This window comes from Agelaius tricolor, unplaced genomic scaffold (assembly GCF_023055355.1).
Source record: "Agelaius tricolor isolate 1412-34295 unplaced genomic scaffold, bAgeTri1.0.p SCAF_174, whole genome shotgun sequence".
Lineage (NCBI taxonomy): Eukaryota > Metazoa > Chordata > Aves > Passeriformes > Icteridae > Agelaius > Agelaius tricolor.
The window spans coordinates 3,316-29,968 of record NW_027269434.1 but is presented as its reverse complement, the minus strand read 5'-3'; the positions used below and the strand labels follow the sequence as shown (position 1 = coordinate 29,968).

At 47.4% G+C, this 26,653-nt stretch overlaps 3 protein-coding genes and 1 long non-coding RNA gene across 9 annotated transcripts; 2 read left to right on the top strand and 2 right to left on the bottom strand.

Moving 5' to 3' along the window:
* The first annotated feature begins 212 nt into the window (after positions 1–212).
* LOC139587071 (E3 ubiquitin-protein ligase RING2-A-like) lies at positions 213–17,690 on the top strand. 6 transcript variants are annotated; one of them, XR_011678203.1, is made up of 7 exons: positions 213–395; positions 5,452–5,612; positions 8,324–8,539; positions 11,479–11,802; positions 12,913–13,087; positions 15,667–15,823; positions 15,855–17,690. XR_011678203.1 is itself a non-coding variant. In XM_071420924.1 (7 exons), exons 1-7 carry the CDS (start codon positions 318–320, stop codon positions 15,766–15,768), a joined length of 1,056 nt encoding a protein of 351 aa, XP_071277025.1. In that variant the 5' UTR covers positions 213–317; the 3' UTR covers positions 15,769–17,690. The 6 variants fall into 6 exon arrangements, 5 of the variants coding, with proteins under 5 accessions (XP_071277025.1, XP_071277028.1, XP_071277027.1 ...); XM_071420924.1 differs by adding an exon at positions 5,909–5,947 and having other exon boundaries at positions 5,452–5,573; positions 15,667–17,690; XM_071420927.1 differs by having other exon boundaries at positions 15,667–15,791; positions 16,103–17,690.
* Positions 14,946–16,401, bottom strand: LOC139587073 (uncharacterized). The gene is made up of 2 exons (XR_011678204.1): positions 16,289–16,401; positions 14,946–15,823 (listed from the first exon to the last, which is right to left on the bottom strand). It is a non-coding gene; the product is annotated as an uncharacterized lncRNA (long non-coding RNA).
* LOC139587072 (DNA-directed RNA polymerase II subunit RPB1-like) lies at positions 16,117–17,690 on the top strand. Its single transcript, XM_071420929.1, has 4 exons — positions 16,117–16,288; positions 16,351–16,494; positions 16,589–16,734; positions 16,827–17,690. The coding sequence occupies exons 1-4, from the start codon at positions 16,117–16,119 to the stop codon at positions 17,358–17,360; spliced, it is 996 nt and encodes a 331-aa protein (XP_071277030.1). The 3' UTR covers positions 17,361–17,690.
* Positions 17,679–26,653, bottom strand: LOC139587070 (vacuolar protein sorting-associated protein 52 homolog; the record flags this gene model as incomplete). Its single annotated transcript, XM_071420922.1, has 3 exons — positions 17,679–19,721; positions 23,574–23,692; positions 26,542–26,653. Coding segments are annotated over 3 exons (378 nt in total), but the record flags the coding sequence as incomplete, so codon positions are not given.

Here is a 26,653-nt window from a genome sequence, read left to right as displayed (position 1 = left end):
TGCATAGCCACGCCCCAAACTGCCCAAATACGGCCAAAACCACGCCCCCAAACAGCGCGGACAACGCTGCCTGACCCACGCTCCCTTAATCTGCATAACCACGCCCCAAACAGCCCAAATACGATTAGAGCCACGCCCCCTCCTCCCCCGGATTGGCCCAACCCAGCGGCGCCTCCCATTGGCCGCCGCTCCCCGCGTGACGTCATCAGGCGGCGCCACCCGGAAGCGGCGGCGCGGTCGCGCGGCTCGGGCGGGATTTTGGGGGCAATTTGGGGCATTTCGGGGCATTTTGGGGGCGTTTCGGGGGCGGCGGGGCCATGGCCGCCCCCGCCAGCGCGCAGAGCGCCAGCAAGACCTGGGAGCTGAGCCTGTACGAGCTGCACCGCACCCCGCAGGTAACGCTCCCCGGAACGGGAAACCGGGGCGAAAACACCGGATTTTGGGCAAAAATGGGGATTTAGGGGGAAAAACGGAATTGTGGGGGGTGGGAACTGGGAGGGAATGCCGAAAATTGGGGGTTGGAAATAGGGGGAAAGCCGAAATTTGAGGGGAGAGAGGGAAATTTCGGGGGTTGGAAGTTGGGGGGAAATGGAAATTTGGGGGGGAAATTTGAAATTTGTGGGGTTGGAATTGGGGGAAAACCTGGAAATGTGGGGGTCGGAATTGAGGGGAAATCGCGAAATTGGGGGAAAGCCGAAATTTTGGGGGGAAAAGGGAAATTTCGGGGGTTGGAAATTGGGGGGAAATGGAAATTTGGGGGGGAAAAGCGAAATTTGTGGGGTTGGAATTGGGGGAAAGCCTCGAAATTTGGGGTTCAGAATTGAGGGGAAATCGCGAAATTGGGGGAAAGCCGAAATTTGGGGGAAAAAACCCAGAATTTGGAGGGAGGAAAGAAATTTGAGGGGAAAACATTAAAAATTGGAGGGGTCAGAACTGGGGGGAAAAGGCGAAAATTGAGGGGAAAAAAACCCCAAAATTGGGGAGGAGAACCCTAAAAAATGGGCGGGAAACCCCAAAATTTGGGGGAAAACCCAAAATTGGGGGAAAACCTGAAATTTGGGGGGGTCGGAACCCTGGAGTTTGGTGATAAAGCCCCAAAATTGAGGGGGAAAATCCGAATTTTGAGGGGGAAATCCCGAAATTTGGGGATTGGAATGGGGGGAAAAAAACCCTGAAATTTGTGGGTCGGAATTGGGGGGAAACCCCGAAATTTGGGGCGAAAATCTGAAATTTGCGGGGGAAAAAACGAAATTTGGGGGGAAATCCCGAAATTTGGGGGTCAGAATTGGGGGGAAAGCCCCGAGTTTGGGGAAAAAACCCAAAATTGGGAGAAAAACCCCAAAAAGGGGGAGGGAAACTCTGAAATTTGGGGGGAAACTCGAAATTGGAGGGTCAGAGCCCTGAAATTTGGTGTTAAAGCCCCGGAATTTGGGACAAAAATCGGGAATTTTGGGGGAAATCCCAAAATTTGGGGGTCAGAAGTGGGGGGAATCCCTGAAATTTGGGGGGAAACCCCAAAATTGTGAGGGGAAAACCCCGGAATTTTGGGGAAGAAAACATCAAAAGTGGGGAAATCCCAAAATTGGGATGGAACCCAAAATTTGGGGGTGAAAATCCAAAATTGGGGGAGAAAACGCCAAAATTGGGGGGAGATCCCCAAAATTGAGGGGAAAACCCCAAAATTTGTGGTGGAAAACCCCAAAATTGGGGACTGGGAATTTTAGGGGAAATCCTGAAATTTGGGGCTCAGAATTGGGAGAAAAATTCCAAATTTTGAGGGTCAGAACTGGGGGGGGAAAAGCCCAAAATTTGGGGCTCAACTGGGGGGAAAAACCCCAAAATTCGTGGGGTCAGAATTGGGAGAAAAAAACCCAAATTTTGAGGGTCAGAATTGGGGGAAAACCCCAAAATTTTGGGCTCAGTTGGGGGAGAAAAAAAACCAAAAATTGGGGGTCAGAACTTGGGAGAAACCCCAAAATTTGGGGCTCAGAATTGGGGGGAAAACCCCAAAATTTGTGAGTCAGAATTGGGGGAAAATCCTGAAATTTGGGGCTGAGAACTGGGGGAAAACCCCAAAATTTTGGGTCAGAATTGGGGGGAAAAAAACCCAAAATTTGGGGGTCAGAACTGGGGAGAAACCCCAAAATTTTGGGGGTCAGAACTGGGGGAAACCCCAAAATTTTGGGGGGTCAGATTTGGGGGGAAGTCCCAAAATTTGTGGGTCAAAATTCAGGGAAAACCCCGAAATTTGGGGCTGAGAATTGGGGGGAAACCCCAAAATTTTGGGCTCAGAATTGGGGGGAAAAAACCCCAAAATTTGTGGGTCAGAATTGGGGGAAAAACCCCAAAATTTGTGGGTCAGAATTGGGGGGAAATCCCAAATTTTTTGGGTCAGAATTGGGGGAAAACCCCGAAATTTGGGGGTCAGAATTGGGGGAAACCCCAAAACTTTTGGGGGTCAGAACTGGGGAGAAACCCCAAAATTTTGGGGGGTCAGATTTGGGGAGAAACCCCAAATTTTGTGAGTCAAAATTCAGGGAAAACCCCGAAATTTGGGGCTGAGAATTGGGGGGAAACCCCAAAATTTTGGGCTCAGAATTGGGGGGAAAAAAACCCAAAATTTGTGGGTCAGAATTGGGGGAAAAACCCCAAAATTTGTGGGTCAGAATTGGGGGGAAATCCCAAATTTTTTGGGTCAGAATTGGGGGAAAACCCCGAAATTTGGGGGTCAGAATTGGGGGAAACCCCAAAACTTTTGGGGGTCAGAACTGGGGAGAAACCCCAAAATTTTGGGGGGTCAGATTTGGGGGGAAGTCCCAAAATTTGTGGGTCAAAATTCAGGGAAAACGCCGAAATTTGGGGCTGAGAATTGGGGGAAAACCCCAAAATTTGGGACTCAGAATTGGGGGGAAAAAAACCCAAAATTTGGGACTGCAGAATTGGGGGAAAATCCCAAAATTTGTGGGTCAGAATTGGGGGGAAATCCCAAATTTTTTGGGTCAGAATTGGGGGAAAACCCCGAAATTTGGGGGTCAGAACTGGGGGAAAACCCCAAAATTTGGGACTCAGAATTGGGGGGAAAAAAACCCAAAATTTGGGACTGCAGAATTGGGGGAAAATCCCAAAATTTTTGGGTCAGAATTGGGGGAAAACCCCAAAATTTGGGGGTCAGAATTGAGGGGGAAAACCCCGAAATTTGGGACTCAGAATTGGGGAGAAACCCCAAATTTTGTGGGTCAAAATTCAGGGAAAATCCCGAAATTTGGGGCTGAGAATTGGGGGGAAACCCCAGAATTTGGGGGTCAGAATTGGGGGAAAAACCCCAAAATTTGGGACTCAGAATTGGGGGAAAACCCCAAAACTTTTGGGGGTCAGAATTGGGGGGAAAAGCCCAAAATTTTTGGGTCAGAACTGGGGGAAAACCCCGAAATTTGGGGGTCAGAATTGGGGAGAAACCCCAAATTTTGTGGGTTGGAATTTGGGGGGAAACCCCAAAATTTTTGGGTCAGAGTTGGGGGGAGGGGAACCCTGAAACTGGGAGGGAAAACCCAAAAATGAGGGGTCAGAAATGTCCCCAGGGTGTCCCCAATGTCCCCAGGGTGTCCCCAATGTCCCCAAAGTGTCCCCAAGGTGTCCCAAAGTGTCCCCAAGGTGTCCCAAATGTCCCCAAGGTGTCCCCAAGGTCCCCAGGTGTCCCCAAAGTGTCCCCAAGGTGTCCTCAGTGCTGTCAGGGTGTCCCCAATGTCCTCAAGGTGTCCCCAAGGTGTCCCCAGGTGTCCCCAATGTCCCCAAGGTGTCCCCAAGGTCCCCAAGGTGTCCCCAAAGTGTCCCCAAGGTGTCCCCAATGTCCCCAGTGTCCCCAAGGTGTCCCCATGGATGTCCCCAAGGTGTCCTCAGGGCTGTCAGGGTGTCCCCAATGTCCCCAAGGTCCCCAGGAGGTCACCATGGATGGCACGGGGGTCACGGTGTCCCCAAGGTGTCCCCAGAGATGTCCCTGGTGTCCCCAAGGTGTCCCCAGGGCTGTCACTGATGTCCCCAAGGTGTCCCCAGGAGGCCATTGGGGATGGCACTGAGGTCTCCGTGTCCCCAAAGTGTCCCCAAGGTGTCCCCAATGTCCCCAATGTCCCCAGGAGCCACCATGGATGGCATGGGGGTCACGGTGTCCCCAGAGATGTCCCCAAGGTGTCCCCAAGGTGTCCCCAGTGTCCCCTCAGGAGGCCATTGGGGATGGCACTGAGATCTCCATGTCCCCAAGGTGTCCCCAGGGCTGTCAGGGTGTCCCCATGGACGTCCCCAATGTCCCCAATGTCCCCAAGGTGTCCCCAGGTTGGCACAGAGATTGCCGTGTCCCCAAGGTGTCCCCAGGGCTCTCAGGGTGTCCCCATGGACGTCCCCAAGGTGTCCCCAATGTCCCCAGAGATGTCCCCAGAGATGTCCCCAGAGATGTCCCCAATGTCCCCAGGAGGCCACCATGGACAGCACGGACATCGTGGGGCTGATGGTGCTGGCACTGTCCCTGTGTCCCCATGGGTGTCACTGTCACACGGCTGTGTCAGGGTGTCCCCGATGATATCACTGATGTCCCCATTGTCATTGTCACCCTCAGGAGGCCATCATGGACGGCCATGGCTGGCACGGAGATCCTGGAGCTGATGGCACTGGCACAGCGATGTCCCCATGGGTGTCACTGTCCCTAGGCTGTGTCAGGGCTGTGTCAGGGTGTCACTGATGATGTCCCCAATGATGTCCCCAATGATGTCCCCACTGTCCCTGTCACCCTCAGGAGGCCATCATGGACGGCACGGAGATGGCGGTGTCCCCGCGCTCCCTGCACTCGGAGCTGATGGCACTGCAGTGTCCCCATGGCTGTCACTGTGGCTGTGTCAATGATGTCCCCATGGCTGTCACTGTCCCCATGGCTGTGTCAGGGTGTCCCCAGGCTGTGTCAGGCTGTCACTGATGTCACTGATGTCCCTGTCACCCTCAGGAGGCCATCATGGACGGCACGGAGATGGCGGTGTCCCCGCGCTCGCTGCACTCGGAGCTGATGGCACTGGCACTGTGTCCCCATGGCTGTGTCAGGGCTGTGTCACTGATGATGTCCCCATTGTCCCTGTCACCCTCAGGAGGCCATCATGGACGGCACAGAGATCGCGGTGTCCCCGCGCTCGCTGCACTCGGAGCTGATGGCACTGCAGTGTCCCTGTGTCCCCATGGGTGTCACTGTGGCTGTGTCAATGATGTCCCCATGGCTGTGTCAGGCTGTCACTGATGTCCCCATTGTCCCTGTCACCCTCAGGAGGCCATCATGGACGGCACGGAGATCGCGGTGTCCCCGTGCTCGCTGCACTCGGAGCTGATGGCACTGGCACTGTGTCCCCATGGCTGTGTCAGGGTGTCACTGTCCCAGGGCTGTGTCACTGATGTCCCCATTGTCATTGTCACCCTCAGGAGGCCATCATGGACGGCACGGAGATCGCGGTGTCCCCGCGCTCGCTGCACTCGGAGCTGATGTGCCCCATCTGCCTGGACATGCTCAAGAACACCATGACCACCAAGGAGTGCCTGCACAGGTTCTGCTCCGACTGCATCGTGACAGCGCTCAGGAGTGGGTATGAGACACTGTCATTGTCATTGTCACTGTCACTGTCATTGTCACTGTCACTGTCACCTGCGTGTGTCACCCTGTGTGTGTCACCCTGTGCCTGCACCGCTTCTGCTCCGACTGCATCGTGACAGCGCTCAGGAGTGGGTCAGTGTCACTGTCACCTGTGTGTCACTGTCATTGTCACCTCTGTGTCACTGTCACTGTCACCTGTGTGTCATTGTCATTGTCACCTGTGTGTGTGTCACTGTCACTGTCACCCTGTGTGTGTCACCCTGTGTGTGTCACCCTGTGCCTGCACAGGTTCTGCTCCGACTGCATCGTCACAGCACTGAGGAGCGGGTATGGCACTGTCACTGTCACTGTCACCTGTGTGTCACTGTCATTGTCATTGTCACTGTCACCTCTGTGTCACTGTCATTGTTACCTGCATGTCACTGTCACCTGTGTGTGTCACTGTCATTGTCACTGTCACCTGTGTGTCACTGTCACCTGTGTCACTGTCACCTGTGTGTCACTGTCATTGTCACCTGTGTGTGTCATTGTCACCTGTGTGTGTCACTGTCACCTGTGTGTGTCACCTGTGTGTCATTGTCACCTGTGTGTCACTGTCACCTGTGTGTCACTGTCACCTGTGTGTCATTGTCACCTGTGTCACTGTCATTGTCACCTGTGTGTCACTGTCACCTGTGTGTCACTGTCACCTGTGTGTGTCACTGTCACCTGTGTGTGTCACCTGTGTGTCACTGTCACCTGTGTGTGTCACTGTCACCTGTGTGTGTCACCTGTGTGTCATTGTCACCTGTGTGTCACTGTCACTGTCACTGTCACCTGTGTGTCACTGTCATTGTCACTGTCACCTCTGTGTCATTCCCCAATCCCATTTTCCCCCGTTTTTTCCCCATTTTCCCCAGGAACACGGAATTTCCCACCTGCAGGAAGGAGCTGAGCTCTCATTGCCCAATTTCCCCTGATTTTCCCCCAATTTTCCCCTGATCTTTCCCCTGATTTTTCCCCTAATTTTCCCCCATTTTTTCCCAATTTTCTCCCTGATTTTTCCCCCAATTTTTCCCCATTTTTTCCCATTTTTTCCCCATTTCCTCCCCATATTTCCCCCATTTTTTTTCCATTTTTACCCCATATTTTCCCCATTTCTCCCCCAATTTTTTCCCCGTTTTTTTCCCAGTTTTCCCAACTTTTCCCCCATTTTTCCCCAGGAACAAGGAGTGTCCCACCTGCAGGAAGAAGCTGAGGTCTCGTTGCCAATTCCCCCTGATTTTCCCCCAATTTTCCCCCAATTTTCCCCATTTTTTCACCATTTCCCCCCCATTTTCCCCTCATTTTTCCCCCATTTTTTTTCCTGTTTTCCCCCCAATTTTTCCCAATTTTTTTCCTCAGTTTTCCCAACTTTTCCCCCATTTTTCCCCAGGAACAAGGAGTGTCCCACCTGCAGGAAGAAGCTGGGGTCCCATTTTCCCCCTGATTTTTCCCCATTTTCCCCCTGTTTTTTTGCCATTTTTTGTCGTTTTTCCGCCATTTTTTTCCCCATTTCTCCCCCGATTTTTTCCCCATTTTTTTTTCCCCATTTTCCCAACTTTTCCCCCATTTTTCCCCAGGAACAAGGAGTGTCCCACCTGCAGGAAGAAGCTGGGGTCCCATTTTTCCCCTGATTTTTCCCCATTTTTTCCCTGTTCTTTCCCCATTTTTTCCCCATTTTCCCCCATATTTTCCCCATTTCTCGCCCGATTTTCTCCCCGTTTTTTTCCCCATTCTTTACATTTTTCCCCCCATTTTTCCCCAGGAACAAGGAGTGTCCCACCTGCAGGAAGAAGCTGGGGTCCCATTTTTCCCCTGATTTTTCCCCTTTTTATCCCCCTTTTTTTTCCATTTTTTCCCTGTTTTTCCCCCATTTTTTCCCCATTTCTCCCCCGATTTTTTCCCCGTTTTTTTTCCCAGTTTTCCCAACTTTTCCCCCATTTTTCCCCAGGAACAAGGAGTGTCCCACCTGCAGGAAGAAGCTGGGGTCCCATTTTCCCCCTGATTTTTCCCCATTTTTTCCCCATTCTTTCCCCGTTTTTTCCCCATTTCTCCCCCAATTTTTTCCCCATTTTTTTCCCATTTTTCCTGATTTTCCCCCCATTTTTCCCCAGGAACAAGGAGTGTCCCACTGCAGGAAGAAGCTGGGGTCCCATTTTTCCCCTGATTTTACCCCATTTTTCCCCTGTTTTTCCCTCGTTCTTTCCCCATTTTTTCCCCGTTTTTCCCCCATATTTTCCCCATTTCTCGCCCGATTTTTCCCCCGTTTTTTCCCCCATTCTTTACATTTTTCCCCCCGTTTTTCCCCAGGAACAAGGAGTGTCCCACCTGCAGGAAGAAGCTGCCTTCCCACTTTCCCCTGACTTTTCCCCATTTTTTCCCCTGATTTTTCCCCATTTTTTCCCCGTTTCTCCCCCGATTTTTTCCCCGTTTTTTTCCCCATTCTTTACATTTTTCCCCCAACTTTTCCCCCATTTTTCCCCAGGAACAAGGAGTGTCCCACCTGCAGGAAGAAGCTGGGGTCCCATTTTTCCCCTGATTTTCCCCCTGATTTTACCCCATTTTTTCCCCATTCTTTCCCTGTATTTTCCCCATTTTTCTCCATATTTTCCCCATTTCTCCCCCGATTTTTTCCCCGTTTTTTCCCCCATTCTTTACATTTTTCCCCCCATTTTTCCCCAGGAACAAGGAGTGTCCCACCTGCAGGAAGAAGCTGGTTTCCAAGCGTTCCCTGCGCCCCGACCCCAATTTCGACGCGCTCATCTCCAAGATTTACCCGAGCCGTGACGAGTACGAGGCGCACCAGGACCGGGTGCTGGCCAAGCTCAGCCGCCTGCACAACCAGCAGGCCCTGAGCTCCAGCATCGAGGAGGGCCTCAAGATGCAGGCCATGCACAGGTCTGGCCAGAAATCCCAAAATTCCCAAAATTTTCCGGGATTTTGGGGCGGTTTTCTGGGGTTTGGGGTGAAAACGGCACCAAAAACGGGGAGAAAATGACTCAGAATTGGCATCAAATGGCTCAGAATTGGCCCCAAATCCATGGAAATTCCTGGAATTCCTGATCAGGTTCAGGCCATGCACAGGTCTGGCCAAAAAATCCCGAAATTCCCAAAATTTTCCGGGATTTTGGGGCGGTTTTGTGGGGTTTGGGGTGAAAATGGCACCAAAAACGGGGAGAAAATGGCCCCAAAATGGCTCAGGAATGGCCTCAAATCCATGGGAATTCCTGGAATTGCTGATCAGGTTCAGGCCAGGCACAGGTCCGGGAAAAAATCCCAAAATTCCCAAAATTTTCTGGGATTTTGGGGCGGTTTCGTGGGGTTTGGGGTGAAAATGGCACCAAAAACAGGGAGAAAATGGCCCCAAAATGGCAGCAAATGGCTCAGGAATGGCCCCAAATGGCTCAGAATTGGCCCCAAATCCATGGGAATTCCTGGAATTGCTGATCAGGTTCAGACCAGGCGCAGGTTTGGGCAGAAATCCCAAAATTCCCAAAATTTTCCAGGATTTTGGGGCGGTTTTGTGGGGTTTGGGGTGGAAATGGCTCAGGAGTGGCTCCGTTTTTCCCCTAAAATCCGGTGGTTTTCCTCTTATTTTCCCCTAAAAGTCCCATTTTTCCCCATTATTTTTCCTCATTATATTTTCCCCTAAATCCCCATTATATTTTTCCCTAAAACCCCATTATTTTCCCCACTATATTTTCCCTAAAATCCCATTATATTTTTCCCTAAAATCCTATTTTTTCCCTTTTATATTTTTCCCTAAAATCCCATTATATTTTTCCCTAATACCCCATTATTTTCCCCATTATATTTTCCCCCAAAACCCCATTATTTTCCCCATTATTTTCCCCATTATATTTTTCCCTAAAATCCCATTATTTTCCCCATTATCTTTTTCCCTAAAACCGCATTCTTTTCCTCATTATTCCCCATTATATTTTTCCCTAAAATCCTATTATATTTTTCCCTAAAATCCCATTCTTTTCCCCATTATTTTTCCCTAAGATCCCATTCTTTTCCCCATTATTCCCCATTACATTTTCCCTTAAACCCCATTACATTTTCCCTTAAACCCCATTACATTTTCCCCTAAACCCCATTATATTTTTCCCTAAAACCCCATTATTCCCCATTATATTTTCCCTAAAATCCCATTCTTTTCCCCATTATTTTTCCCTAATACCCCATTATTTTCCCTATTATTTTCCCCATTATATTTTTCCCTAAAACCCCATTATCCCTCATTACATTTTGCCCATCATTCCCCATTACATTTTCCCCCTAAACCCCATTTCATTTTCCCCAAACCCCATTATATTTTCCCCTAAAACCCCATTATTCCCCATTATATTTTCCCTAAATCCCCATTATATTTTCCCCTAAACCCCATTACATTTCCCCATTATATTTTCCCTAATACCCCATTATTTTCCCCATTATTTTTCCCTAATACCCCATTATATTTTCCCCATTACATTTCCCCAAACCCCATTATATTTTCCCCTAAAACACCATTATATTTTCCCCAAAATCCCATTCTTTTCCCCATTACATTTTCCCTAAAACCCCATTCTTTTCCCCATTACATTTTCCCTAAAATCTCATTATTTTCCCCATTACATTTTCCCCTAAACCCCATTACATTTCCCCATTATTTTTCCCAAAAATCCCATTATTTTCCCCATCATATTTTTCCCTAAAACCCCATTATTCCCCATTATATTTTCCATAATACCCTATTATATTTTCCCTGTTATTTTTCCCTAATACCCCATTATTTTCCCCATTCCATTTCCCTAAAATCCCATTATATTTTCCCCAAACTCCATTATATTTTCCCCTAAAACCCCATTATTTTCCTTATTATATTTTTCCCGAATACCCCATTATTTTCCCCATTATATTTTTCCCTAAAACCCCATTATATTTTCCCCTAAAACCCCATTATTTTTTTCCCTAAAATCTCAATCTTTTCCCCATTATATTTTTCCCTAAAACCCCAGTATTCCCCATTATATTTTCCCTAAATCCCCATTATATTTTCCCTAAATCCCCATTATTTTCCCCATTATACTTTCCCCTAAATCCCCTCATTTTTTCCCCATTATATTTTCCCTAAAATCCCATTATATTTTCCCCAAACTCCATTACATTTTCCCCTAAAACCCATTACATTTTCCCCTAAAACCCCATTATATTTTCCCCATTATATTTTCCCTAAAATCCCATTATTTTCCCCATTATTTTTCCCTAAAACCCCATTATTTTCCCCATTATATTTTCCCTAATACCCCATTCTTTTCCCCATTACATTTTCCCTAAAATCTCATTATTTTCCCCATTACATTTTCCCCTAAACCCCATTACATTTCCCCATTATTTTTCCCAAAAATCCCATTATTTTCCCCATTATATTTTTCCCTAAAATCCCATTATTCCCCATTATATTTTTCCCTAAAATCCTATTTTATTTTCCCCATACTTTTCCCCATTATTTTCCCCTAAATCCCCATTATATTTTTCCCTAATACCCCATTATTTTCCCCGTTATTTTCCCCATTATATTTTCCCCTAAAACCCCATTCTTTTCCCCATTCTTTTCCCCTAAATCCCCATTATATTTTCCCCATTATTTTTCCCTAAAACCCCATTCTTTTCCCCATTATTTTCCCCTAAAACCCCATTCTTTTCCCCATTATTTTTCCCTAAATTCCCATTATTTTCCCCATTACATTTCCCCTAAATCCCCATTACATTTCCCCTAAATCCCCGTTATTTTCCCCATTATTTTCCCCATTAACCCCATTATTTCTCCCCGCTCTCTGTCCCGGCAGGGCGCAGCGGGTGCGGAAGCTGGCGGCCGAGTCGGACCCCGCGGGGTTCTCGGGGGGCGAGGAGGGGCTCGAGGCGCTGGGCACGCCCCCGGAGCCGCCGGGGCCCAGCCGCAAACGCTCCCGCGCCTCCGACGACTCCGGGCCCGACCCCGAGGCCGAGACCGCCCCCGAGGGGGCGGGGCCGGGGGGCGGGGCCGGGGGCGGGGCCGGGCCCGGCGGGCGGGGCAGCCCCGAGGCCGAGGCGGAGGCGGGGAGCAGCGAGATCGAGCTGGTGTTCAGGCCACACCCCCTGCTGGTGGAGAAGGGCGAGTACTGCCAGACACGGTGAGTGCCTTCATCACCATCATCATCATCTTCATCATCATCTTCATCTTCGTGTGCCACTTCCTGTTCCTGTTCCTGTTCTACTTCCTGTTTGTGTACCACTTCCTGTTCCTGTTCCCCTTCTGGCCACACCCCCTGCTGGTGGAGAAGGGCGAGCGCTGCCAGACACGGTGAGTGCCTTCATCATCATCATCTTCATCATCATCTTCATCATCATCATCATCTTCCTGTTCCTGTTTCTGAACCACTTCCTGTTTCTGAACCACTTCCTGTTCCTGTTCCCCTTCTGGCCACACCCTCTGCTGGTGGAGAAGGGAGAGGAGTGCCATCATCCTCATCTTCATCATCCTCATCTTTATCTTGTTCCCGTTCCTGTTTCTGTACCACTTCCTGTTCCTGTTCCCCTTCTGGCAGAGAAGGGCGAGCACTGCCAGACACGGTGAGTGCCTTCATCATCCTCATCTTCATCATCCTCATCATCATCTTCCTGTGCCACTTCCTGTTTGTGTACCACTTCCTGTTCCCCTTCTGGCCACGCCCCCTGCTGGTGGAGAAGGGCGAGCACTGCCAGACACGGTGAGTGCCTTCATCATCATCATCATCATCATCATCTTCATCCCCATCCTCATCGTCATCTTCCTGTTCCGCTTCCTGTTTCTCTTCCGGCCACTCCCCCAGACCTGGAGAGTGGCCTTCATCATCCTCATCATCTTCATCTTCTGCTTCCTCTTCCACAATTCCCATTTTCCCATGGATTCACCCCAATTTTTCACTGATTTTTTTTTCCATAAATCCATTAAAATCTCGCTCATTCCCACTGATTTTTTCCTGTTTTTTTTCAAAATTTTTTTCCCATTTTTTTGCCTTTTTTTTCCCAATTTTTTTCCCAGATTTTTCCCACGGATTCACCCCAATTTTTCACTGATTTTTTTTTCCATAAATCCATTAAAATCTCGCTCATTCCCACTGCTTTTTTCCTGTTTTTTTCCATTTTTTAACCCGTTTTTTTGTCTTTTTTCCCATTTTTTTTCCCCAAATTTTTTCCAATCCCCCCTCACACCCCAAAACTCCCAATTTCCCCTGAATTCACCCCAAATTTCCCCCTCCCAGGTTCGTGAAGACCACCTCGAACGCCACGGTGGATCACCTGTCCAAGTACCTGGCGCTGCGCATCGCCCTGGAGGAGGCCCCGCCCCCCGGGGCTGACCCCGCCCCCTCGCTGGGTGACGTCAGCGAGAAGCAGTACACCATCTACACCACGCCCGCCGCCGGCGCCGCCTTCACGGTAACTTCCGGGACCGGAAACGGGGGGGTGGGGCCTGGCAAACATGGCCGACAGCGCTGCCGGGGGTGGCGGCACCGGAACTTCAAGGGGAAACAGGAAGTGGAACCGGAAATGGGAGGGAGGGGCCTGGGGAGCATGGCCGCCCTCACTGCCAGTAATGGTGGCACTGGAACTTCTGGTAATACCAGGAAGTGGAGCCGGAAGTGGGTGGCAGGGGCCTGGGCATCATGGCCGCCGCCACTTCCTGTGGTGGTGTCTCTGGTACTTCCAGTAGAAGCAGGAAGTGGAGCCGGAAATAGGTGGGAGGGGCCTTGGCAATATGGCTGACACCACTTCCGGTGATGGTGGCACCGGAACTTCCGGGGGAAACAGGAAATGGAACCAGAAATGGGTGGGAGGGGCCTGCGGAACATGGCCGACATCACTGCTGGTAATGGCATTGTGGAAACAACCAGGAAAACCCAGAAGGGAACCGGAAGTGGGTGGAGATTGGGTGGGAGGGCCCTGGGCAATATGGCCGACACCACTTCCTGTAATCGTGCCATCAAAACTTCCAGGAGAAACAGGAAGTGAACCAGAAATGGGTGGGAATGGGGCCTGGCCAACATGGCCGACGTCACTGCCAGTAATGGTGGCACTGAAACTTCCGGGGGAAACAGGAAGTGAACCGGAAACGGGTGGGAGGGGCCTGGGAAACATGGCTGCCACCACTTCCTGTGATGCGCCTCTGGAAGTTCCGGTAGAGACAGGAAATGGAACCGGAAGTGGGTGGGAGGGGCCTGGGGAACATGGCTGACAGCACTGCCAGTAATGGCGGCACTGGAACTTCCGGGGAAAACAGGAAGTGGAGCCGGAAGTGGGTGGGAGGGGCCTGGGGAACATGGCTGGCACAACTTCCGGTGATGGCGGCACCGGAACTTCCGGGGGAAACAGGAAGTGGTGCCGGAAGTTGTTATTTTGGGATATTTTGGGGTAATTTTTGGGTATTTTGGGGCATTTTTGGGGTCCTGACCGTGATTTTTGTGTCCCCCCCAGCCCCTGAACGGATCCTGGGGTTTTTTGGGGCTGTTTTGGGGTTTTTTTTGGGGGGTATTTTTGGGTGATTTTGGGGGTTTTTTTTGGGTGATAATTGGGTTATTTTGGTGGCTTTTTTTTTTTTAGTGTTTTTGGGGTTATTTTTGAGGTTATTATGGGATATTTCTGGGGGTAATTTTGGGTATTTCTGGGGTTATTTTGGGGGGGTATTTTTGGGGTAATTATTGGGTATTTTGGGGATATTTCTGGGGGTATTTTTGGGGTAATTTTTGGGTATTTTGGGGGTTATTTTTGGGGTCCTGACCCTGGCTTTTGTGTCCTCCCAGCGCCTGAACGGATCCTGGGGTTTTTTCGGGTGGTTTTGGGTTTGGTTTTTTTTTGGGTATTTCTGGGTTATTTTGGGATTTTTTTTTTGTGATAATTGGGTTATTTTGGTGGTTATTTTTGATGTTTTATTTTACTATTTTTGGAGTATTTTTGGGGTTATTTTTGAGGTTATTTTGGGGTTTTTCTGGGGGTATTTTTGGGGGTTATTTTTGGGGTAATTTTTGAGGTTATTTTGGGATATTTCTGGGGTATTTCTGGGCGTATTTTTGGGGTGGTTTTTGGGTATTTTTGGGGATATTTCTGGGGGTATTTTTGGGGTAATTTTGGGCTATTTTGGGGGTTATTTTGGTTTTTTTTTTGGGGTGATAATTGGATTAGTTTGGTGGTTATTTTCGGGTTGTTTTTTACTATTTTTGGGGCATTTCTGGGGTTATTTTTGAGGTTATTTTGGGGTTTTTCTGGGGGTATTTTGGGCATAATTTTGGGTATTTTGGGGGGTATTTTTGGGGATATTTCTGGGGGTATTTTGGAGGTTATTTTGGGGATATTTTTGGGGTAATTTTGGGGTATTTTGGGTGATATTTCTGGGGTATTTTTGGGGATATTTCTGGGGATATTTTTGAGGTTATTTTGGGGTATTTCTGGGGTTATTTTGGGATGTTTCTGGGGCATTTCTGGGGGTATTTTTGGGGTTATTTTTGGGGATATTTCTGGGGGTATTTTTGGGGTAATTTTGGGGATATTTCTGGGGTTATTTTGGGGATAATTTTTGGGTATTTTTGGGGATATTTCTGGGGGTATTTTTGGGGTGTTTTTGGGGTATTTTGGGGGATATTTCTGGGGTTATTTTTGAGGCTGTTTTGGGATATTTCTGGGGGTATTTTGGGGGATATTTCTGGGGTATTTTTGAGGTTACTTTGGGCTATTTTGGGGGATATTTCTGGGGTATTTCTGGGGATATTTTTGGGGTAATTTTTGGGTATTTTGTGGGGTTTTTTTGGGGTTATTTCTGGGGTTCCTGACCGTGGTTTTGGTGTCCCCCCAGCCCCTGAACAGGTCCTGGGGTTTTTTGGGGAGGTTTGGGGTTTTTTGGGGGGGTATTTTTGGGGTAATTTTTGGGTATTTCTGGGGATATTTTTGGGGTAATTTCGGGTATTTTTGGGGTTATTTTTGGGGTAATTTTGGGGTTCCTGACCGTGGTTTTGGTGTCCCCCCAGCCCCTGAACGGGTCTCTGACGCTGGAGTTGGTGAACGAGAAGTTCTGGAAGCTCAGCAAACCCCTGGAGCTCTACTACGCCCCCACCAAGGAGCAGAAATAGCCAAAAACGCCCCAAAATCCAACCTGGGGAACCCCAAAATGCCCCAAAATCCAACCTGGGGGCACTGAAATACCCCAAAATCCAACCTGGGGACACCAAAACGCCCCAAAATCCAACCTGGGGACACCAAAACGCCCCAAAATCCAACCTGGGGACACCAAAACGCCCCAAAATCCAACCTGGGGACCCCAAAATGCCCCAAAATCCAACCTGGGGACACCGAAACGCCCCAAAATCCAACCTGGGGACACGGAAATACCCCAAAATCCAACCTGGGGACCCCAAAACGCCCCAAAATCCAACCTGGGGACACCAGAATACCCCAAAATCCAACCTGGGGAACCCAAAATGCCCCAAAATCCAACCTGGGGACACCAAAATGCCCCAAAATCCAACCTGGGGACACCAGAATACCCCAAAATCCAACCTGGGGACACCGAAATGCCCCAAAATCCAACCTGGGGACACCAAAATACCCCAAAATCCAACCTGGGGACACCGAAATGCCCCAAAATCCAACCTGGGGACACCGAGATCCAACTTGGGGACACTGGAATTCATTTGGGGACCCCAAAATCCAACCTGGGGACACCGAAATCCCCCAAAATCCACCCTGGGGACCCCAAAATTCATCTTGGGGACACCAAAATCCCCTAAAATTCAATTTGGGGACACTGAAATTCATTTGGGGACCCCGAAATTCATCCTGGGGACACCAAAATCCAACTTGGGGACCCCAAAATCCCCCAAAATTCAATTTGGGGACACTGAAATTCATTTAGGATAACCTGAAATTCATCTTGGGGACACCAAAATCCACACGGGGAACCCAAAATCCAACTTGGGGACACTGAAATCCCCCAAAATCCACCCTGGGGACCCCAAATTTCATCCTGGGGACCCCAAAATCCACCCTGGGGACCCCAAAATTCATCTTGGGGACACCAAAATCCCCCAAAAATCATCCTGGGGACACTGAAATTCATTTGGGGACCCCGAAATTCATCCTGGGGACACCAAAATCCCACAAAATCCACCCTGGGGACCCCAAAATCCACACAGGGACCCCAAAATCCAACCCAGGGACACTGAAATGCCCCAAAATCCACACAGGGACCCCAACATTCATCCTGGGGACACCAAAATCCAACTTGGGGACCCCAAAATCCACCCGAAATCCCCCAAAATTCACCCTGGGGACCCCAAAATTCATCCTGAGGGTCCCAAAATTCACCTTGGTGTCCCCAAAATCCAACCTGAGGACCCCAAAATGCACTCGGGGATCCCCAAAATTCACTCGGGGACCCCAAATCCGAACTGGGGACCCCAAAATCCCCCAGAATCCAACCTGGGGACCCCAAAATTCCCCAAAATCCACTTGGGGGGACCCCAAAATCCACCTGGGGATCCCAAATCCAAACTGGGGATCCCCCAAAAGCCCCAAAATTCATTTGGGGGATCCCCAAAATTCACCCCAGGGACACCAAACTCCACTTTGGGAACCCCAAAATTCACCTGGGGGACCCCAAAAAAACCCCAAAATTCATTTGGGGACCCCCCAAAATCCACTTGGAACCCTAAAATCCACCTGAGGGTCCCAAAATTCACCTGGGGATCCCCAAAATTCACTTGGGGATCCCCAAAATTCATTTGGGGACCCCAAAATTCCCCTCAGGGCCCCTCCCCTCATCAACTCCCCAAGGGGCGGGGCTCAAATTTGGGGGGAATTTTGGGGGAATTTTCGGGAATTTTGGGGAATTTTTGGGAATTTTGGGGTCCCCCGGAGCCTGGGGGGGTGGGGGGGACCCCAAACCTCACCCGGACACCCCAAAATTGCCCCAAAATTGCCCAAATTTCCCCTCCCCCCCCCCCCCCACCCTCCGCTGTCACCAGCAGCAATAAAGGAACACTCGGAGCCTCCAGGTTTTATTGCAGCCGGAATTTTGGGGGGAAAAACGGGGATTTTGGGAAAAAATGGGAATTTGGGGGGGAAAATGGGGATTTGGGGGGGAAAATGGAAAATTTTGGGGAAAAAAATGGGAATTTGGGGGGGAAAATGGGAATTTGGGGGGGGAAAAAAAAGAATTTTTTGGGGAAAAATGGGAATTTTGGGGGAAAAATGAGAATTTTGAGAGAAAAACGGGAATTTGGAATTTGGGGAGAATTTCCAGGATTTTGGGGGTGAATTCCGGGGTTTTTTGGGGTGAAATCTTGGGGTTTTGGGGGCAAAATTCCTGGAATTTTCAGGGTGAAATCTTGGGATTTTGGGTTCTTCCATCCCCCAATCCCATCCTGCCCAGGCAGAATTTTGGGGGAAAAAATGGAAATTTTGGGAGGGAAAAAATGGGAATTTGTGGGGTGAATTCCAGTGATTTTTGGGGTGAATTCGGGGAATTTTTGGGGTGAATTCTGGGGATTTTTGGCGGTGAATTCCGGGGATTTTTGGGGTGAATTCCAGAGATTTTTTGAGGTGAATTACTGGGATTTTTGAGGTGAATTCCGGGGATTTTTGAGGTGAATTCCAGGGATTTTTTGGGGTGAATTCTGGGAATTTTGGGGGTGAATTCCGGGGATTTTGGGGGTGAATTCCGGAGATTTTTTTGGGATGAATTCCTGGCATTTTTGGGGGTGAATCCCCAGGGATTTTTTGGGGTGAATTCTGGGGATTTTGGGGGTGAATTCCGGGGATTTTTGGGGGTGATTTTGGGGGATTTTTTGGGGTGAATTCGGGGGATTTTTGGGGTGAATTCCGGGGATTTTTGGGGTGAATCCCCAGGATTTTTGGGGTGAATTCTGGGGATTTTTGGGGTGAATTCCAGGGATTTTTGGGGGTGAATTCGGGGGATTTTTTGGGGTGAATTCGGGGGATTTTTGGGGTGAATTCCAGGGATTTTTGGGCTGAATTCTGGGGATTTTTTGGGGTGAATCCCCAGGATTTTGGGGGTAAATTCCGGGGATTTTTGGGGTGAATTCTGGGGATTTTTGAGGTGAATTCCTGGCATTTTTGGGGGTGAATTCTGGGGATTTTGGGGGTGAATTCACAGGGATTTTTCCCAGGATTTTTGGGGGTGAATTCCAGGGATTTTTTGGGGGTGAATTCCTGGGGATTTTTGGGGCGAATCCCCAGGATTTTGGGGTGAATTCTGGGGATTTTTGGGGATTACTTCCGGGGATTTTTTGGGGGTGATTTTGGGGGATTTTTTGGGGTGAATTCGGGGGATTTTTGGGGTGAATTCCGGGGATTTTTGGGGTGAATTCCGGGGATTTTTGGGGTGAATCCCCAGGATTTTTGGGGTGAATTCTGGGGATTTTTGGGGTGAATTCCAGGGATTTTTGGGGGTGAATTCGGGGGATTTTTTGGGGTGAATTCGGGGGATTTTTGGGGTGAATTCCAGGGATTTTTGGGCTGAATTCTGGGGATTTTTTGGGGTGAATCCCCAGGATTTTGGGGGTAAATTCCGGGGATTTTTGCGGTGAATTCTGGGGATTTTTGAGGTGAATTCCTGGCATTTTTGGGGGTGAATTCTGGGGATTTTGGGGGTGAATTCACAGGGATTTTTCCCAGGATTTTTGGGGGTGAATTCCAGGGATTGTTTGGGGGTGAATTCCTGGGGATTTTTGGGGCGAATCCCCAGGATTTTGGGGTGAATTCTGGGGATTTTTGGGGATTACTTCCGGGGATTTTTTGGGGGTGAATTCCGGGGATTTTTGGGGCGAATCCCCAGGATTTTGAGGGTGAATCCCAGGGATTTTTTGGGGGTGAATTCTGTGGATTTTTGGGGTGAATCCAGGGCATTTTGGGGCTCCTAGAAGTTGGGTTTGTGCTTTTTCAGCTCCACCATCAGGTGGTGGATGTTGATGAGGTCGGTGCGGGCCGGCAGCGCCCGCAGCGGGGGCTGCTCCAGAACCTTCTGGAAGCGATGATAGACCTGGATCAGCTGCGTCAGCGCCGCCTGCAGGAATCACAGGGATAATTCCCACACTTCCCCCACTTTTCCCCTTTTTTTCCCATTTTTCCCCACGTTTTCCCCACTTTTTTTCCATTTTTCTCCCATTTTTTCCTGGTTTTTTCCCATTTTTTTCCTGGTTTTTCCCCATTTTTCTCCCATTTTCCCCCCATTTTTCTCCCATTTTTTCCCTTTTTTTCCCCCATTTTTCTCACACTTTTTCCCCATTTTTCCCTGGTTTTTTCCTATTTTTTTCCTGGTTTTTCCCCATTTTTTCCCCATTTTCTCCCATTTTTTCCTGGTTCTTTTCTCATTTTTTCCCCATTTTTTTCTCCCACATTTTCCTGATTTTTTCCCCATTTTTCCCCACTTTTTTTCCATTTTTCTCGCATTTTTTCCTGTTTTTTCCCCTTTTTTCCTGGTTTTTTCCTATTTTTTTCCTGGTTTTTCCCCATTTTCTCCCATTTTTTCCTGGTTCTTTTCTCATTTTTTCCCCATTTTTTCTCCCATGTTTTCCTGATTTTTTCCCCATTTTTCTCCCATTTTCCCCCCATTTTTCTCCCATTTTTCTCGCATTTTTTCCTGTTTTTTTTCCCATGTTTTTCCTGGTTTTTCCCCATTTTTTCCTGGTTCTTTTCTCATTTTTTCCCCATTTTTTCTCCCACGTTTTCCTGATTTTTTCCGCATTTTTCTCCCATTTTCCCCCCATTTTTCTCCCATTTTTTCCCTTTTTTTTTTCCATTTTTCTCACATTTTTTCCTGTTTTTTCCCCATTTTTTCCTGGTTTTTTTCCTATTTTTTTCCTGTTTTTTTTCCCATTTTTTTCCTGTTTTTTCCCCATTTTCTCCCATTTTTTCCTGGTTCTTTTCTCATTTTTTCCCCATTTTTTCTCCCACGTTTTCCTGATTTTTTCCCCATTTTTCCCATTTTTTTCCCCATTTTTCTCCCATTTTCCCCCCATTTTTCTCCCATTTTTTCCCTTTTTTTTTCCATTTTTCTCGCATTTTTTCCTGTTTTTTCCCCATTTTTTCCTGTTTTTTCCCCATTTTTTCCTGTTTTTTTCCTATTTTTTTCCTGGTTTTTTTCCCATTTTTTTCCTGTTTTTTCCCCATTTTCTCCTGGTTCTTTTCTCATTTTTTCCCCATTTTTTCTCCCACGTTTTCCTGATTTTTTCCCCATTTTTCCCATTTTTTTCCCCATTTTTCTCCCATTTTTTCCCTTTTTTTTTTCCATTTTTCTCGCATTTTTTCCTGTTTTTTCCCCATTTTTTCCTGGTTTTTTTCCTATTTTTTCCTGGTTTTTCCCCATTTTTTCCCCATTTTCTCCCATTTTTTCCTGGTTCTTTTCTCATTTTTCCCCATTTTTTCTCCCACGTTTTCCTGATTTTTTCCCCATTTTTCCCATTTTTTTCCCCATTTTTCTCCCATTTTCCCCCCATTTTTCTCCCATTTTTTTCCCCATTTTTCTCCCATTTCCCCCCCATTTCTCTCCCATTTTTTCCCCCTTTTTTATCCCATTTTCTCCCATTTTTCCTATTTTTCTCCCATTTTTCCTGATTCTTTCCTGATTTTTTCCCCATTTTCCCCATTTTTTTTCCCATTCTTATCCCATTTTCCTCCCATTTTCCCTGTTTTTGTTCCTCCCTTTTTTTTTCCTGATTTTTTCCTGATTTTTCCCCATTTTTTTATCCCATTTGCCCCCCATTTCTCACCCATTTTTCTCCTATTTTTTCCTGACTTTTCCCCACTTTTATCCCATTTTTCCTGGGTTTTTTCCCATTTTTTCCCCACTTTTTTCCATTTTACCCCAATTTTTCCCCACTTTTCTCCCATTTTTCTCCCTTCTTTTCCCAATTTTTCCCCATTTTTTTCCCCCTTTTTTCCTGTTTTTTTTCCTTTCCCCCCCCCCGCACTTTTCTCCCATTTTCTTCCATTTTTCCTGTTTTTCCCCCAATTTTCTCCCATTTTTCCTGTTTCTTTCCTATTTTCCTCCCATTCTTTCCTAATTTTTTCCTATTTTTTCCCCATTTTTATCCCATTTTCACCCCACTTTTCTCCCATTTTTTCCTGTCTTTTTCCCATTTTCCCAATTTTCTCCCATTTTTAGTCTTTTTCCCATTTTTCCCCATTTTCCCCATTTTCCCATTTTTTCGTGTCTTTTTCCCATTTTTCCCCATTTTCCCCATTTTCTCCCATTTTTTCCTGTCTTTTTCCCATTTTTCTCCCATTTTTCTCCCATTTTTTCCTGTCTTTTTCCCCATTCCCCCCATTTTCTCCCATTTTTCCTGTCTTTTTCCCATTTTTCTCCCATTTTTTCCTGTCTGTCCCCATTTTTTTCTCCATTTTTCCCATTTTTCTCTCATTTTTTCCTGATTTTCCCCCCATTTTCCCTCACTTTTCCTGCGTTTTTTCCCCCATTTTTCCCCCATTTTCAATGGGAATCAAGAAAAACCCCAAGAAAAGGCAGTGAGAAGCCCCAAGATCGGGAATTTGTTGGGAATTTGCTGGAAATTTGCTGGGAATTTGTTGGGAATTTGCTGGGATTTGTTGGGAATTTGCTGGGAATTTGCTGGGAATTTGTTGGGAATTTGCTGGGATTTGTTGGGAATTTGCCGGAATTTGTTGGGAATTTGCTGGGATTTGTTGGGAATTTGCCGGAATTTGTTGGGAATTTGCTGGGAATTTGCTGGAATTTGCTGGAATTTGCTGGAATTTGCCGGAATTTGCTGGGATTTGTTGGGAATTTGCTGGGAATTTGTTGGGAATTTGCTGGAATTTGCTGGGAATTTGTTGGGAATTTGCCGGGAATTTGCTGGAATTTGCTGGGAATTTGTTGGGAATTTGTTGGGAATTTGCTGGGAATTTGTTGGGAATTTGCTGGGAATTTGTTGGGAATTTGCCGGAATTTGTTGGGAATTTGCTGGGAATTTGCTGGAATTTGCTGGAATTTGTTGGGAATTTGCAGGGAATTTGCCGGGAATTTGTTGGGAATTTGTTGGGAATTTGCCGGGATTTGCTGGGAATTTGTTGGGAATTTGCTGGAATTTGCCGGGATTTGTTGGGAATTTGTTGGGAATTTGCTGGAATTTGCCGGGAATTTGCTGGGAATTTGTTGGGAATTTGCTGGAATTTGTTGGGAATTTGCCGGAATTTGTTGGGGATTTGCTGGGATTTGCTGGGAATTTGCTGGGAATTTGTTGGGAATTTGTTGGGAATTTGTTGGGAATTTGCTGGGAATTTGCTGGGAATTTGCCGGGAATTTGCCGGGAATTTGTTGGGAATTTGTTGGGAATTTGCTGGAATTTGCCGGAATTTGCCGGGATTTGTTGGGAATTTGTTGGGAATTTGTTGGGAATTTGCTGGAATTTGTTGGGAATTTGTTGGGAATTTGTTGGGAATTTGCTGGGAATTTGTTGGGAATTTGCTGGAATTTGCTGGAATTTGCTGGAATTTGTTGGGAATTTGCTGGAATTTGTTGGGAATTTGCTGGGATTTGTTGGGAATTTGCTGGGATTTGCTGGGAATTTGCTGGAATTTGCCGGAATTTGTTGGGAATTTGCTGGAAATTTGCTGGGAATTTGCTGGAATTTGTTGGGAATTTGCTGGGAATTTGCTGGAATTTGCTGGGGATTTGTTGGGAATTTGCTGGGATTTGTTGGGAATTTGTTGGGAATTTGCTGGAATTTGTTGGGAATTTGCTGGGAATTTGTTGGGAATTTGCCGGAATTTGCTGGAATTTGTTGGGAATTTGCTGGGAATTTGCTGGAATTTGCTGGGAATTTGTTGGGAATTTTCTGGAATTTTCTGGAATTTGCTGGGAATTTCCTGGAATTTCCTGGGAATTTCCTGGGATCCCCACCTGGATGATGCCGGTGCCGATGCGGAAGTTGCTGAAGGATCTCATCACGTCCTGGCTCAGCGCCTCCACCGCGCCCTTCCAGCTCCCCGAGAATCCCCGGATCAGCTGCGTCACCCGGGCTAAAATCCGGAATTTTCCTCATTTCCAAGAATTCCAAACATTTCCCAAATTTTTCCCCATTTTTTCCCATTTCTTCCTGGTTTTTCCCCCATTTTTTCCTGTTTTTTCCCAATTTTTCCTCCATTTTTTCCTCCATTTTTTCCCTGGTTTTTCCCCAACTTTTCCTCCATTTTCCCACATTTTTTCCCATTTTTCTCCATTTTTCCCAAATTTTCCCATATTTTTCCCACTTTTCCCCCCTTTTTCTCCATTTTTCCCTGTTTTTCCCATTTTTCCCCAGATTTGGGGCTCAGCCCTTCCAGCTCCCCGAGAATCCCCGGATCAGCTGCGTCACCCGCGCTAAAATCCAGAATTTTCCTCATTTCCAAGAATTCCAAACATTTCCCAAATTTTTCCCCATTTTTTCCCATTTTTTCCTGAATTTTCCCCCATTTTTTCCTGAATTTTCCCCCATTTTTTCCCAATTTTTCCTCCATTTTCCCACATTTTTTCCCACATTTTTTCCCACATTTTCTCCATTTTTTTCTCCCATTTTTCCACCAATTTTTCCCCAAATTTTCCCCCATTTTTCTTGCTATTTCCCCAATTCCCCCCCCCATTTTTCCCCAATTTTCCCCAGATTTTCCCCCATTTTTCCATCACTTTTCGTCCTTTTTTTGCCCCATTTTTCCCCACTTTTTCCCTTTTTTCCATCAGTGTTCCCCAGTTTTTCCCATTTCCCCCAATTTTTCCGTTTTTCCCCATTCTTTCCCCATTTTTTCCCCATTTTCCCCAGATTTGGGGCTCAGCCCTTCCAGCTCCCCGAGAATCCCCGGATCAGCTGCATCACCCCCGCGCTGAAATTCCCAATTTTCCTCAATTCCATGAATTCCAAACATTTCCCACTTTTTTCCCATTTTTTCCCATTTTTTTCCTGGTTTTTCCCCCATTTTTTCCCAATTTTTCCCTGTTTTTTTCCCAATTTTTCCTCCATTTTCCCACATTTTTTCCCACATTTTCTCCATTTTTTTCCCCACTTTTACACCAATTTTTCCCATTTTTCTCCCATTTTTCCCCAAATTTTCCCCAATTTTTCCCCACTTTTTTCTCATTTTTCCCCCATTTTTCCCCATTTTTCCCCATTTTCCCCCGATTTGGGGCTCAGCCCTTCCAGCTCCCAGAGAATTCCCGGTTCAGCTCCGTCACTTGGGCTAAAATTGGGAATTTTCCTCATTTCCAGGAAAATCCCAAGTTTCCCCACTTTTTCCCCACTTTTTCCCCTTTTTTTGCCATTTTTTCCCAATTTTCCCCAGATTTTTTCCCCAATTTTTCCCTTTTTTCCATCATTTTTCCTCCTTTTTTTGCAACTTTTCCCCCACTTTTTCCCAAATTTTCCCTGTTTTTCTCCATTTTCCCCCAAATTTTTCCCATTTCCCCAGCATTTTTCTTCCCTTTTTCCCCAATATTTCCCCCACATTCCCATTTTTGCCCATTTCTGCCCATTTTTGGGGTTTTTTACCCCATTTTTTCCCCTCCATCCCTCACAGTCTCTCTCCCCAATCCCATTTTTCCCCATTTTTGCCCATTTTTGGGGTTTTTTACCCCATTTCTCACCCTCCATCCCTTGCAGTCTCTCTCCCATTCCCACATTCCCATTTTTCCCCATTTTTGCCCGTTTTGGGGGGTTTTTCACCCCATTTCTCACCCTCCATCCCTCACAGTTTCTCTCCCCCATTCCCACATTCCCATATTTCCATTTTTGCCCGTTTTTGGGGTTTTTCCCCCCATTTCTCACCCTCCATCCCGTGCAGTTTCTCTCCCCCATTCCCACATTTCAATTTTTCCCTGTTTTTGCCCATTTTTGCCATTTTTTCCCCCATTTCTCACCCTCCATCCCGCGCAGTTTCTCTCCCACACTCCCATATTTCCATTTTTGCCCATTTTTGGGGTTTTTTCCCCCATTTCTCACCCTCCATCCCGCGCAGTTTCTCTCTCCCCATTCCCATTTTTGGGGTTTTTTCCCCATTTTTGCCCGTTTTTGGGGTTTTTTTCCCCCATTTCTCACCCTCCATCCCTCACAGTTTCTCTCTCCCCATTCCCATATTTCAGTTTTTCCCCGTTTTTGCCGTTTTTCACCCCATTTCTCACCCTCCATCCCTCAGAGTCTCTCTCCCCCATTCCCATATTTCCATTTTTCCCCATTTTTGCCCGTTTTTGGGGTTTTTCCCCCCATTTCTCACCCTCCATCCCGCGCAGTTTCTCTCCCCATTCCCATATTTCAGTTTTTGCCCATTTTTGGGGTTTTTCCCCCCATTTCTCACCCTCAATCCCTCACAGTTTCTCTCCCCCATTCCCACATTTCAGTTTTTCCCCATTTTTGCCCATTTTTGGGGTTTTTCCCCCCATTTCTCACCCTCCATCCCTCACAGTTTCTCTCTCCATTCCCACATTCTCATTTTTGCCCATTTTTCCCCATTTTTGCCCATTTTTGGGGTTTTTCCCCCATTTCTCACCCTCCATCCCGCGCAGTTTCTCTCCACATTCCCATATTTCAGTTTTTGCCCATTTTTGGGGTTTTTCACCCCATTTCTCACCCTCCATCCCGCGCAGTCTCTCTCCCCCATTCCCATATTCCCATTTTTCCCCATTTTTGCCCGTTTTTGGTGTTTTTCCCCCCATTTCTCACCCTCCATCCCGTGCAGTTTCTCTCCCCCATTCCCACATTTCAGTTTTTCCCCATTTTTGCCCATTTTTGGGGTTTTTCCCCCCGTTTCTCACCCTCCATCCCGCGCAGTTTCTCTCCCACACTCCCATATTCCCATTTTTCCCCATTTTTGCCCATTTTTGGGGTTTTTCCCCCGTTTCTCACCCTCCATCCCGCGCAGTTTCTCTCCCTCTCCCCTCTCCAGCAGAGCCTCGGCCTCGCGCACGAACCCGACCAGGCCCCCAAAGGGCGGCGCCAGCAGCTCCTCCACGAACTC